Source organism: Mobula hypostoma, chromosome 10, assembly GCF_963921235.1.
Source record: "Mobula hypostoma chromosome 10, sMobHyp1.1, whole genome shotgun sequence".
Lineage (NCBI taxonomy): Eukaryota > Metazoa > Chordata > Chondrichthyes > Myliobatiformes > Myliobatidae > Mobula > Mobula hypostoma.
This window is the reverse complement of record NC_086106.1, coordinates 105,402,517-105,417,208: the sequence shown is the minus strand read 5'-3', so window position 1 is coordinate 105,417,208 and position 14,692 is coordinate 105,402,517. Positions and strand designations below refer to the sequence as shown.

The window sequence follows — 14,692 nt, the reverse complement described above, 5'->3', positions numbered from 1 at the left end:
GTGGATGCAGCATCCAAGTATTTGGGATTATTGCGAATTACACGAAGTATTTCGGAGAAAAGGTTTGGAGAACGATAGTAGGGGGAATGGACTCATGGTGTAGGGTAATTGTACAAAGGGTACATAGCCGTCTTTTCTGATCAACTTACAGTTCTTCATTGGAATGCCAGAAGCCTGTTAGCCAACGGACAGGATTTTAAAGCATATGTTTTAGGACTTGATGTTCCCTTGAGTGTTATTTGTGTTCAAGATTCCAGATTATGAAGTCGTGAGATATGGTAGACGTACAGCTGTGGGGGTGGGGAGAGGCTGTGCTACTACCTTTGTGAAGGAGGATTTATTATACAGAACTCTGCCTTCTCAAGAGACTTCTGAATGCATAATTATTATATGCACAGGCTGGGATCAAAATTGTGAACTGTTATAATCCAGGTCGGGAACTGTCCGTTGAAAGGTTGGGAAGGATGGTGGGAATTTATTCTGGTACAATTATTCTTTGTGGTGACTTTAATGCAGGTAGTGGTTTGTGGGACAGGGAAACTGCAAATGCTAATGGAACAGCAGTAGAGGAGTTTCTGGAAGTATATGGTTTAGTTAGTTTAAATGATGGAAGAGAGACCAGGGTGGATATTGCTCAAGGTGGGGGGTTTTGTATGGACGACTCTTCTCTCTGCTCCACTTGCTGGACTAGGTAGCTGGGATGTAATGGCTGATTGTATGGGGTATAATCATTCCAGTATAATGTATTGTAGGGGTCAAGGTTCACTGTCAGAATTTGAGTTCTGGTACTAAGTGGTGTTTTTAAGAGGGCAAAATGGGAAAAACTTTCTGTTGAGTGTGATAAATAGTTTGACCAATTGTCTCCAGGTGGTACCATAGAAGACTATCAGAGTATAATTTCTGGTTTGTGTGAGGCATTCCTTTAGTGTCTAGGAGAGCTGGTAAGAAATGTGTTCCTTGGTTGACATAGGAACGTACAGAGGCCAACAGAGACCAGAGATGGGCATTTAATGTTTTGAAACGTAGATTAATCAGAATCAGAATCCTTTATTATCGCCAAGTATGTGGACACATACGGGGAATTTGATGCCGGTTTCCCTGAGCTCTTGCTGTACAGAATCAAAAAGCAGACAAAACAATAGTGCAAATAATCATGAACTATATACAATGAGGTATACCAGTGTATGTACAGGTGGACTTGGTTTATAATAAACTAAAATTCAAGTGTTCGTAAGACTGATGGCATACGGAAAGAAACTGTTCCTGTACCTATTTGTCCTGGCATACAGTGATCTAAAGTGCCTACCAGAAAGAAGGAGTTGGAACAGGTGATGCCCAAGGGTGTGATGGGTCTACAATGAGGCTGCTTGCTCGCTTCCTGACTCTGGATGCATATAAGTCCTGGATTGAGGGCAGCTTCACGCCAATAATCCTTTCCGCAGCCCTGACGGTTCTTTGGAGTCTATTCTTGTCTTGTTTGGTAGCTGATCCAAACCAGACAGTGATGGACGAACAGAGAACAGACTGGATTATTCCTGAATAGAATTGAATCAGCAGCTCCTGAGGCAGGTTGTACTTCCTGAGTTGACGCAGGAAATACAACCTCCGCTGAGCCTTTTTGATAAGAGTGTCCGCTTTGGGTGTCCACTTCAGGTCCTGGGAGATTGTGACACCCAGAAACCTGAGGTCTCCACAGCAGACACAATACTGTTGAGTATAGTGAGTTGGGGGAGTATTGGGGGGTTCCTCCTGAAGTCCACTGTCATCTCCACAGTCTTGAGCATATTTAGCTCCAGATTGTTCTGACCACCCCAGAGGGCCAGCCATTCCACTACCCGTCTGTATGCAGACTCATCACCATCTCGGATAAGGCCAATGACAGTTGTGTCGTCTGCAAACTTCAGGAGTTTAACAGATGGATCCTGTGAGGTGCAGTCATTAGTGTAAAGGGAGAAGAGCAGTAGGGAGAGCACACATCCCTGGGGGGCACTGGTACTGATTGTCCGGGTGCTAGAAATGATGCTCCCCAGCCTCACTTGCTGCACCCTGTCAGTCAGGAAGCTTGTGATCCACTGACAGATGGTGGGGGAGACAGTGAGCTGGGTGAGTTTGGAGTGGAGGATTTCTGGGACGATGATGTTGAATGCCGAGCTGAAGTCAACAAACAGGACCCTCGCAGAAGTTCCTGGATTGAAGAGGTGTTGTAGTATGTAATGCAGTCCCATGTTGACTGCATCATCCACTGACCTACTTGCCCAATAAGCAAACTGCAGGGGTCCAGCAGGGGGCCTGTGATGTCCTTCAGCTGAGCCAACACTAGTCTCTCAAAGGACTTCATGACCACAGATGACAAAGCAACAGGCCTGTAGTCATTTAGTCCCTTGATAGTGGGTTTCTTAGGGACTGGAATGATAATGGAGCGCTTGAAGCAATGAGGGACTTCACACAGCTCCAGTGATCTATTGAAGATCTGTGTGTAGATGGGGGCCAGCTGATCAGCGCAGGTCTTCAGGCAGGAGGGCGACACGCTGTCTGGGCCTGGCGCTTTCCTGGTCTTCTGCCTCCGGAACAGCTGACTCACCTCCTGCTCACAGATCCTGAGTGCAGGTACAAGAGGGTTGAAGTGAAGGTGGGGTAGGGGGAGCAGTTTTTGTAATGTGAGGTGAGAAAGCGGATACTGAGATGACGGGGTGATGGATGATGGGGGTTGCAGGTAGGTCTGTGTTTTGGCTGGGGGGTGAAGGTGTCGAATCTACAATAAAACTTGTTCAGATCGTCAGCCAGTTGATGGTTCTCCACAGCCTGGGGGAATGGTTTCTTGGAGTTGGTGATCTCTTGGAGCCCCTTCCACACTGACACTGGGTCGCTGTCTGAAAACCTGTTTTGTGGTTTTCCAATGTAGCACTTCTTCACTGCCTTAATCTCCCTTGTCAGTGTGTTCCTGGCTCGATTGTACAGAATCCTGTCCCCTCTTCTGTACGCCTCCTCCTTCTCCCGACGAAGCTGCCTGAGCTGTGATGTGAACCAGGGCTTGTTGTTGTTGAATATGCAGAAGGTTTTTGTTGGAATGCACGTCTTCACAAAAACTGATGTATGAGGTCATGATGTCAGACAGATCATGAAGATATGTAGCTGCAGCCTCAAAGACACTCCAATCTGTGCAGTCGAAACAGGCCTGAAGTTCCAGCTTTGACTCATTGGTCCATCTCCTGACTGTCCTGACAACAGGCTTAACCGATCTTAGTCTCTACCTGATTGTCGAGAGAAGGTGAACCAGGCAGTGGTCGGAGAATCCCAAGGCTGCCCATGTAACAGAGTGATATGCATCCTTTATTGTCGTGTAGCAGTGGTCTAGTATGTTAGTGTCCCTGGTGGGGATACTAGACCACTGCTACACAACAATAAGCTTTAACACGACATTAATGCAAGGAGCTTTGCTGAATTTTCAGAAGAAAAGAGCGATAGCAAGGGGAGTTATTAGGAATGCTGAAGGGGAGGCTTATAGGGGATTTTGCTCATCAATTGGGAGGGAAACTGGTCTGGCAGAATGCTAAAGAAAATGAATGGTGTCGGAGGTTATAACCAGATTCCTGTGTTAGTGGAGAATGGAAATTTGGCTACAATGGACAAAGGAAAGGCAGAATGTGCAGGAAACATATTTGCAAAGATACATAGACTAGACAATTTAGGGGATGAGTATATTAAGAGATGATAGTGTATTTTGATGGAAATTGGAAGATTAGTGAGAAACAAGAGACAGTTGAGTGAACCATGGATGATGACTTTATGTTGATTGAAATGAAATTTTTTTTGTCAATAGTGCAAGTGCTACAGCTCCAGGCTAGGATATGGCTAGCTCTCATATGTCTGAGGCAGCCCTAAAGAAGTTGCTTGAATTTTATAATAAAGTTTGGAAGCAAGAAATGCTTCCAGGAGACTAGAAAAGAGCTGTGGTGTTGACTATTGTTAAACCTAGGAAGGATCCGACACTGCTAAGTAGCTATAGGCCTATTCCTCTCACTTCTTCATTATGTAAAATAATAGAGAAAATGATAGTATGTAATTGAGCTGTTGTTTGTTTTGGAAAAGAAAGAATTACTTAGTCACGACCAATGTGGGTTTCGCAAAGGGAGATGTACATATGATGCCCTTGTACTACTGGGAAATGATATTCGGAAAGCTTTTACAGTGAAGGATTCAGTAGTTGCAGTGCTTTTAGACATTGAAAAATCTTATGATATTCTATGGAGGGAAGGCTCTTGATTAAACTCAGTAAGCCTGGTATTGGTGGTAGGTTATACAAATGGATATTGGATTTTTTGTTTGGCCCATTGTTTGCAGTGGGGTTGGGTGAAGAAGTGTCATCAAAGTTTGCAGTGGAAAATGGGAGCCTCCAGGGTAGTGCTATTAGTCCAATATTGTTTAATCTGATGATTAACGATACTTTGGATGGTGTTGGGCATGGGTTTGATTTAGCTTTATATGCTAATTATGGGGCTCTGTGGAAAAGAGGTTGTAATTCTGCCACTGTGGTAATGTCTGTGCAAACAGCGCAATCTGCAATGGAAGAATGGGTTACGGACTGGGTTTTAAATTTTCTGTTTCTAAGTCAGAATATATGGTTTTTAGTCAGAAACATAGCTTGGATAATATTTACCTTACTCCGGGTGTTCGCTATGTAGGGTTCCCACGTTAAAATATTTGGGGCTTTGGCTGGATGTGAGACTAACTGGGAAAACACATATATAGTTCTTGGAGGATAATTATAAGCTGGTCATGAACTTTCTGTGCTGTGTGGCTGGGTATGCCTGGGGAGCTTCTAGGGGTGTTCTATTGACAGTTTATCATGCTTTAATGCACTCTAGTCTGTGTTATGGTTATATGATTTAAGGAGAGCCCAGCTTGTTCAGTTTTATGTAGGCTGGACATCCTACAGGCAAGTGTACTTAGAATCTGTAGTGAAGCATTCTGGACCACAACAAGAGATGCACTGGTAGTTGAACTACGTGAGATGCCTCTTGACCTCTGGAGAGAAAAACTGAGCCTTGCATAGTAGGGTGGGGGACTTCCCATTTGACTTACTCAGTTTTAATGGATTGTTGGGAATATACTAGCAGAGTTGGTAAATGTTTTGGATGGATAATTAGGGAATATGCATAGGCGTATGGTCTTGGGGATTTGCAGATTGGCCTAACAGTGGCCTTGCCAGGAGTTCCACCATGGAAATTTCCAGAAGAGGAAATAGATTTAACATTTCTGGGGATGGACAGGCCCTTTTGGGTGTCATTTACGGCAGCAGTATTTTTCCTTTTTGCCTATCTTTACAGATAGTTCCAAAGACCCAGTTAGTAACCGGGTAGGCTCTAGGATATTTACTCCCCTGGTTTAATATAGAGATGGAGAAAAGATTGACAGATGGATTGTCTGTCTATACAGCAAAAGTTATGGCTATTATCATCAGTTTGCCGTGGGTTGAACAAGTTAAGCCAAACAGAGTTGTGATCTGCTCAGATTCTGCCTCGGTACTGCAGAGTTTGGAATTGAAGCATTCAAGGTGACCTGATCTGTATTATAAAGTATATGTGCTGGAGAGTACAGGAGTATTACTACAGTTTTATTGTGTACCTGCACATGTAGATGTGTCGCGGCATCTAGTTTGCAGGATATTCTGGCACCTGAGACAGGGACAGTTAACTTGTGCAGGGCCCGGGGAACTTTTTAAATAAAACAAATTTGCATGGCAGGATCTGATTCCCATCATGGCTCGTGTCATGCTCCAATACAGTAGGTGGTGGCAATGCACCTTCCTGATAGGTGCAAGCTGCCATTAGCACAAACCAAGAAGAAGAAGGAGAATCATAGCTTCTCCAGAATATAGCCTAAAACAAATCTCTGGAATCTTCTGCCCCTCTTCGACATGCTCCGACGATCTCTTGAAAGTTCTAAACACAAAAGATTTTGCCAAGTAACATATACAAAATAACACACACACACACAAAATGCTGGAGGAACTCAGCAGGTCAGGCGGTGTCTGTGGAAATCAATAAACAGTTGTTGTTTTGGGCTGAGACCCTTCTTTAGGACTGGAAAGGAAGGGGGGACAGACACAAGAATAAAATGGTGGGGGGGGGGAGGGGGAGGAAAATAGCTAGGAGGTGGTGGGTAAAGCCAAGTGGGCAGGAAAGGTAAAGGAATGGAGAGGAAAGAATCTAATAGGAGAGTGGACCATAGGAGAAAGAGAATGAGCAGGAGATACGGCAGGAGGTGATAGGCAGGTGAAAAGAGGTAAGAGGCCAGAGTGCGGACCAGAAGAGGAGGGGAGGGGGAGGGAAAATTTTTCTACCGGAAGGAGAAATCAATATTCATGCCATCAGGTTGGAGGCTACCCAGGTGGAATGTAAGGTGTTGTTCCTCCACCCTGAAGGTGGCATCATCATGCCACAAGAGGAGGCCATGGACCAACATGTTGGAATGGGAATGGGAATTAAAATGTTTGGCCATCGGGACGTTCTGCTTTTGGCAGATGGAGCGGAGATGCTTGATGAAATGGTCCTTCAATTTATGTCAAGTCTCACCAGTGTAGAGGCGGTGGCATTGGGGGCACCAGACACAATAGAGGATCCCAGCAGATTCATGGGTGAAGTGTTGTCTCACCTGGAAGGACTGTTTGGGGCCCTGAATGGAGGCGAGGAAAGAGATGAATGGGCAGTTTGATTGCTTGCATGAATAAGTGCCGGAAGGACGATTAATGGGGAGGGATGAATGGATAAGGGAATCATGGATGGAGGAATCCCTGCAGAAAGTGGAGAGAGGGGTTAGGTAGAGATAAGTTTGTTAGTAGGGTTCCTTTGGAGATGGTAGAAGTTGTAGAGAATGATGTGTTGGATGCAAGGCTCAGAGGGTGGTAGGTAAGGATGAGGAACTCACTGCTAAGGCAGCAGGAAGATGGGGTGAATGCAGATGTTTGGGCAATGGAGGAGATGTGGATAAGGGCAGCATCAATGGTGGAGGAAGGGAAACTGTTCTTTGAAGAAGGAGTACATCTCTGATGTGCCAGGATGGAGATTTGTGGGGAGGGATGGATCCCTGTGGAAAGCGGAGTGGAGCCGGGGAGAGGTAAAGGTGCATTCGGTGGTATCTAGTTGGAGACGTGGAATTTGCAGAGAATGATGTGGTGGGCCAAAGGGTGGTTGCTGGACAGCTATCTTGACTACACTACTTCCTCTCACAGCTATCTTGACAATAGTTCTTACCTTCACCTGTAAAAATGCTGTTCTTTTTCTCAGTTCCTTCGTCTCAGCCGCAGCTGTTCCCAGGATGAGGCTCTCCTTTCCAGAGTATCAGAAATATCCTCCTTCAAAGAATGGGAGTTGCCTTCCTCTACCATTGATGCTGCCCTCACCCGCATCTCCTCCATTTCCCAGACATCTGTCCTCACCCCACCTTCCCACCACCTTAACAGTGATAGAGTCCCTCATCCTTCCCTCACACCCCATGAGCCTCCACATCCAGCACATCACTCTATGCAACTTACGCCATGGTCCACTCTCCTCCCCTATCAGATTCCTTTTTCTTCAACCTTTTACCTTTTCCACCTATCACCTCCCGGCTTCTCACTTCACCCCCCCTCACCCATCCACTTGACTTCGCATATCACCTTCTGGCTTGTACTCCCTCCCCTCCACCCTGCCCCCAACACCTTCTTATTCTGGCTTCTTCTCCCCTTCCTTTCCAGTCTTGATAAAAGGTCTTGGCCTGAAACAATGACTGATTAGTCCTTTCCATAGATGATGCCTGACCTGCTAGGTTCCTCCAGCAGCTTGTATTTGTTACTCCTAATAAAGTTCATTTGACTAAAGCCAATTGATATACACATTTAGAAGCTATAATTTATTTGCCAAATTGTCTTGCTAAAAGTATTTTCTCACATAAGTGATACATCTTTGGTTACGTTTTAACCATAAGGAGATTCTTCCAAACTGCTTGAAGTATACTGGAAGAGATTCAAGTTTTAAAAAAAACTTCTTTAATGTATTGTATATATATCATGAAAAGTTGTAGGATTTATTTAAGTAAGTTTTAACTGTTGTTATTTTTAATTAAAAGAATTTTGTATTTTGAGGGCCCAAGTGTACCATTTTAATTTTGCTGGATTGAATGTTAAAATTTAAAGCCTTTATTTATTTCATTCTTTAAAATGGTTAAAGCTGATTAAAATTCACAGTATTAATTGCCTTCAGTCAAATGAACTTTATTAGGAGTAACAAATACTAGATGTTGGAGGAACCTAGCAGGTCAGGCAATACTGACTGTTCTAAGAGGGCATGCTATTACAGAATCTTCTTAGCTGAAGACTTGCTTTGTTTTTAACTTGTTTTAAGGCAGAGACTTTCCAAATAAGGAGAAATAAAGGATTTGTTCTTAGGCCCCTGGAGCCATTCTCACCACACTACTATGCCCTAATAGCTAAGGAATGAACAGTTAAGAACTAAAAGAGAAACTTTTACCTCTTTTCGACTTTACTTCGCCTAAACCTGGTGAGCCAAAGCCACTCTAAATGCTGGCACACTCAAAACCATGGCTGCCCTGCTTGCACTTGCTTTACTTTTATTTGCCCTTTCGAATGAATCCTGCTCCACAATTGGTCACAGTCCAACTCTGAGAAACTGCTGCAAACATAGGAGATTCTCCACAAGAAGACAGTCCTGATAAAGGGTCTCAACTCAAAATGTCAACTGATTATCCCCCTCCATAGATGCTGCCTGACTTTCTGTGTTCCTCCTGGATTTTGTCTGAGGCTCCTCCATTTTGAACAGTTTTGGGTCACTGGGAGTGACTGGGGAATTACACTTCTTCTTCAGGGAAGCTTTAAGCACATCCTTGATTTTTTTGGATCAACATGGTCAGGCCTACATAGCCATCTGAGAGTGACTACAGCCTCATCCTTTAAAGGAAGTTTTCTACACAGAAGATGCTACATTGGTTTTGTTGATAGCATTTGCTCTAATTCACTGCACTGAGTGTTGTCTAAGTAATACAGAACCTTGTACAGGACAAGATAGGTTGAACATGTTTTTCAAAGATTGTTAAGTATTTATTTATTCTTCCTGGAATCTGGCAGTGCTGGTAAGGCTCTGTTGTTATTCTCCATTACAAGATACCACTGTATAGTGTTAGTAATTGATTATTAGTAAGTAATAGTGATCGATCTTAGAGTAGGTTAAAAGGTCAGCACAACATCGTGGTCTGAAGGGCCTGATCTGTGGGTTGTACTGTTCAAGGTTCCATATTCTAATGTGCCTTCTTCATCTGCTGCAGACTTTGTGTAGGCAATATTACAGTGATTTTCAGGTTGTTATCATTGAAACATTGAAAGAAATGTACATTATGCCCATGTCAAGATGAAGTTGCCAACTTTTTATTGATTACCACCATGTTTCCACATTTCCTTACATCATAGAAGGAAGCCATTTTGGTCCATCAGGTCTACACTGGCTCACAGAGCAATATTATTTCCCACTACATTTCTCAGCAATCTGTTCTCACCACATACCCCTCAATTCCACCTCCCCCCCCAGATTCTACCACTAACCTACACATTAGGTGCAATTTATGATAACCAATGAACCTACCAACTTGTGCATTGCTGGGACACGGAAGACAACCAGAATACCGGGGGGAAGTCCATATGGTCACAGGAAGAACATGCCTACTCAACACAGAGAGCACTGGAGGTTAGGATTGAACCTGGGTCGCTATCCTCATCCTTGTGTCTTGTGTTGAATTTTCAGTTCTCAGTAGACAATGAATGCAGACTCATAGGAGACAGGTATCATAACAAGATCACACCTTCGGCAGCAGGATCCGTAAAGCAACAGCAAAATAATTTAACATTTAGATATTTAAGCTTCATGATTGTACAAGAGATGATGAAGTGTTTTGGTGTGATATTTTGCAGATCAATGAGTCATTATGCATTCCACATATTTTTCTTGATAACCACAGTCCCAAACTAGAGAAGGGATTATTTTCCATTAGTCATCAACTATCCATGTCTGCCACAGTCTCTGGAGATGCAATAGACAGGGATAAAACCAGATGCAGATAATTGATAATTTACACAGAAGATCAAAACCAGTTACTTTACAAAGCTTTACTTGCATTGAAATTAACCAGCTGGAGATTAATTATGTGGGTTCAGAATGAATTGAATTGAATTGACATTATTACTTACATCCTTCATGCACACGAGGAGTACAAATCTTTACGTTACATCTCCGTCTAAGTGTGGAATTTATAGTAATTTGTAATAAATAGTATGTACAACAGGACAGTCAATATAACATAGAAATACAATTGTATCAGCATGAATTAATCAGTCTGATGGCCTGGTGGAAGAAGCTGTTCCAGAGCCTGTTGGTCCTGGCTTTTATGCTGAGGTACCATTTCCCGGATGGTAGCAGCTGGAACAGTTTGTGGTTGGGGTGATTCGGGTCCCCAGTGATCCTTTGAGCCCTTCTTACACACCAGTCTTTGTAAGTGTCCTGAATAGTGGGAAGTTCACATCTACAAATGCACTGGGCTGTCCGTTCCACTCTCTGCAAAGTCCTGCGATTGAGGGAAGTACAGTTCCTATACCAGGCAGTGATACAGCCAGTCAGGATGCCCTCAATTGTGCCCCTGTAGAAAGTCCTTAGGTTTTGGGGGCCCATACCAAACTTCCTCAACTGTCTGAGGTGAAAGAGGTGCTGTTGTGCTTTTTTCACCACACAGCTTGGTGATGTGTATGCCGAGGAACTTAAAGCTGTTCACCCCCTCAACCCCAGATCCTTTGCTGTCAATAGGGGTTAGCCTGTCTCCATTCCTCCTGTAGTCCACAACCAGCTCCTTTGTTTTTGTGACATTGAGCGAGAGGTTGAGGTTGAGGGAGAGGTTGTTTACTGTGTCAGGGTGATGACTTCTTCTCTGTAGGCTGCCTCATTATTATTTAAGATTAGGCCAATCAAGGTAGTATTGTCAGCAAACTTAATTAGAAGATTGGAGCTGTGGGTGGCGACTCAGTCATGGGTATACGGAGAGTAAAGGAGGGGACTTAGGACACAGCCCTGAGGGGCACTTGTGTTGAGGGTCAGAGGGGCAGAGGTGAGAGAGCCCACTCTTACCACCTGCCAGCAATCCGAAAGGAAGTCCAGGATCCTGCCTCACAAGGCAGAGTGAAGGCCAAGGTCTCTGAGCTTCTTGTCGAGCCTGGAGGGAATTATGGTGTGGAATGCTGAACTGTAGTTCAAGAACAGCATTCTCACATAAGCATTCTTCTTTTCCAGATGTGTAAGGACGGTGGGTAGAGCTGTGGCTATTGCGTCTTCTGCTGATCAGTTCTGTCAGTAGGTGGATTGTAGGGGGTACAGTGTGGGTGGTAGCATGCTGCAGATGTAATCCTTGACCAGTCTCTCAAAGCATTTGCTTATTATTGAGGTGAGTGTGACAGGATGCTGGTCGTTCAGACATGTTACCTTGGTCTTTTTAGGTAGAGGAACAAGGAATAATGAGTGAGAGCAGTGCGGTTTTGGTGGTTAAAGAAATGCATATTTTCATTGATTCACCAAATAATTTGGAAGGTGCCAGCATGATGACAGTGGCATAGGGGAGCAAAATTTGCTGGTACAGGAATTTGGAATAAAAGTCAGTAGAATGTTCAGGTGGATATCAAAAGTACTTAGCATGACTATGTATGATCCATTTCAATGCAAAATGCTCTTGCTCAGTAAACAGAGCTCATCTCTGTTGCGGGTGCTCCATAGACCCCGCTTGCCAGTTTATGGTTCAGGCTGACACTTCTTTCTTCTTTAAAGATAGAGACAACTTTCACATGACTTATTTTGCTCTATGGGAAAGCATAACTAATGCTGTCAACTTGGACGCCAAAATATCCAGTTCCTCAGAGCATTGATTCAAACCATCAAACCACAAGGTACTACAATAATTTAGGAATGCAAATATGATATGTAATGATATGTAATCCAGGGAAACTCAGGCTATTGCTGCCTGGTATTCCAGATGATATATATAATCATCTTATCAGAGGTATTCCCTTTATTTTACCCATTTCTCTTCCATCTTATCTGATACCAAAACTAGTTTTCTCTCTATTTCCTTCTTCTGATGACGGATCCTGAATCTGAAATGTTAACTGTTCCCACAGCAACCGTCTGACCTGCTTATTGAGCATTTCCAGTATTTTCAGTTTTAACCAGCCATTGACCTTCTCTTCCTCCAACAGGATCACAACCTTGTGGTTTGGAAGCTTGTGTGCCTCAATCACTCGAGGACCTATGCCGGCTGGAGTTAGGGTTTTATGCTTTGGCTGTTGGTAGGGTCACCCATGCCAAACAGGTCAAAGGATGGAGGCCAGACTAAGAGTGGTCCACTGGTCCTCCAGGTCTGGGGGCTCAGCTCAGGGCTAACAACCCTGATTGTTCAAACAGGTAACATAACAGGTAGCAAGTAAGTGATCTTCACTTATAGCTACAGTACTTCCATAGCTGGTCCAGTTGAAAATTTGATTAGCATTGGCTCAAATGATCGTGGTGGATTCAACAATGGTATTGTTATAGAAAATTAAGGGTAGATATTCATCGATTACAGCTGTCATTGCATCAGTACAAATCAGTTAGCTTCAAAACTTGGGTCTCTGTGCCTCCCTCTGCAGTTGGATTCTTTACATCCTCATCAGGACACCTCAGTCAACACAGACACACCTTGAGAGTGCACGCTTAGCCCACTGCTCTACTCTTGGGTGGCTAGGTGTAGACCAAACACCATCTATAAATTTGCCAATGACACCAATGTTGGCAGAACGTCAGCTGGTGACAAGAAGGTGGAGAGGAGCATGGTAGATCAGTTGTTAGATCAGAGACCAGTGGTGGAAGCAGTGAGTAGGCTTCAAGGTAAGTGATTGAAAGAGGCTGCAGAGGTTTTGGACCCAGCTAGCTCCATTACGGGCACAAGCCTTCCCACCATCAAGGATATCTTCAAATGGTGGTATCTCAGGAATGTGGCATACATCATAAAGAACCCTCAGCATCTGGGCCATGCCTTCTTCTCATGACTACCATTAGGGAGGAGGCCTAAAGACCCACACTCGGTGTTTTAGGAACAGCCTCTCCTCTGCCATCACGTTTCTAAATGGTCTACCTCAATATAGCTCTTATGTACGATGTCTATTTATAGATTGTAACACAGTCATTTTTTATGTCTTGCATTGTACTGCTACCACAAAACAACAAACTCTGGGTAGCTGGTCAGAGTGTCTTCAGCTGGAAATAGTATTTTTCTGGGACTTGTCTCCGTCTGGTTGTGTGCAGGCACGGGCAGCTCCAGTTCCTGGGGTTCCTGGGGTGTTATGGATCGAAATAAACATTGTGCAGTCATCAGTAAATACCCTCATTTCTAAAGTTATAATAGAATAGGAACATGATAAAGCAATTCAGGATGGAGTGTCAAGGATACTGCCTGAAAAACTTACAGTCTGAAATGATTGCTCTCCAAAACAAAACAGAACAATCTTCCTGTTTATGAAGTATAATCCAAAGACTGGAGAGTTTTTCTTGTTATGTTTAATTTTACCACCATTCTTTGACCCCAGCATTCAACCAAATACTAAAATGATTTCAAGTAGTCTGGAATTCCTTGTTTGCAAGACATATTTTCAAATGCTTCTCTTGCTTAGCTGACTCACTTCATTAAAGGGAACATCCAGTTTTGGGGATAAATATGTTCATTTCTTTAACATATCACAAATCTTCTTGGTTCAGGGGTCCATGGTGAATAACTCCATAAGACTTCTATTAGAAAATAGAATTTGATGCTAAAAATATCTAGAATCGTTATTGAAGATGATTATTTTCGCTTTGGAAATGAAAGGTTAAAACAAGTAACGAATAGCACATGTATATTTTTTTAAAGTCATACAGATGAAAAGTTGAAGGCCTTTTGGCTAACTGTCGACGTGGCAGTTGCAGGAATGAAGGCGGGGAGCGTAGGCATGTTGATGTGAATGGGAATACCATGACATTTCGTCACAGAAAAATTCTAAACAAAAATTCACAGTCAAACTAAATTATCATTTACTCTATTTCTTCGCCAGTTTGTCCATGTCTCAATATATGTTTAAATATTTCAATCGGTCCAACCGTTGTTTTTAGTTACAATGTTGTTCATTTTTCTTACTAACGTCACGCAAGAGAATAACGAAGAATTTTAACAATAGCAAAACATAGGAGCAAGTTTCCGCTGCTTTTTTGTGAGAAGCTAATTCAGCTACACGTAACATGTACTGCTAACTTCTGAGATAAAGCCTGTACTGAAACACATTTGCTATTTTTGATAATGTAAAACAGATTATTAAACCAACATATCAAATATAAGATTGCATTTATTTTCCCTGTTGGAACCGTTGTAATCCCGTTCCTTCTTCAGTTCGCAATTCATTTCGATTGTCATCGTTTTGGTTTTATTGTGTAGAAAACGACAGAGTAAATCGAAAGGATTTTCTTGCGTTTCTCTCATAAAGTGTACTTACTGGGACAGTTAGTGACCCCGGGAGATTACTCTAACTCTGCCCACGGAGGCGGTGCTTTGGGCTCAGATTTCAGAAACGTTTAATAAATTCTTTCTGGAACATTCCCTGGAC

General features: G+C 43.2%; 1 protein-coding gene across 1 annotated transcript in view; it reads right to left on the bottom strand.

Moving 5' to 3' along the window:
- LOC134352569 (uncharacterized) overlaps positions 1-7,539 on the bottom strand; it is a 35,066-nt gene extending 27,527 nt beyond the window's left edge. The window contains exons 1-2 of the mRNA XM_063059821.1: positions 7,535-7,539; positions 2,256-2,597 (exon numbers count right to left, since the gene is read on the bottom strand). Of these exons, the coding sequence (XP_062915891.1) occupies positions 2,256-2,597; positions 7,535-7,539 (347 nt within the window). The remainder of the gene's footprint in view (positions 1-2,255; positions 2,598-7,534) is intronic.
- Positions 7,540-14,692: the final 7,153 nt, after the last annotated feature.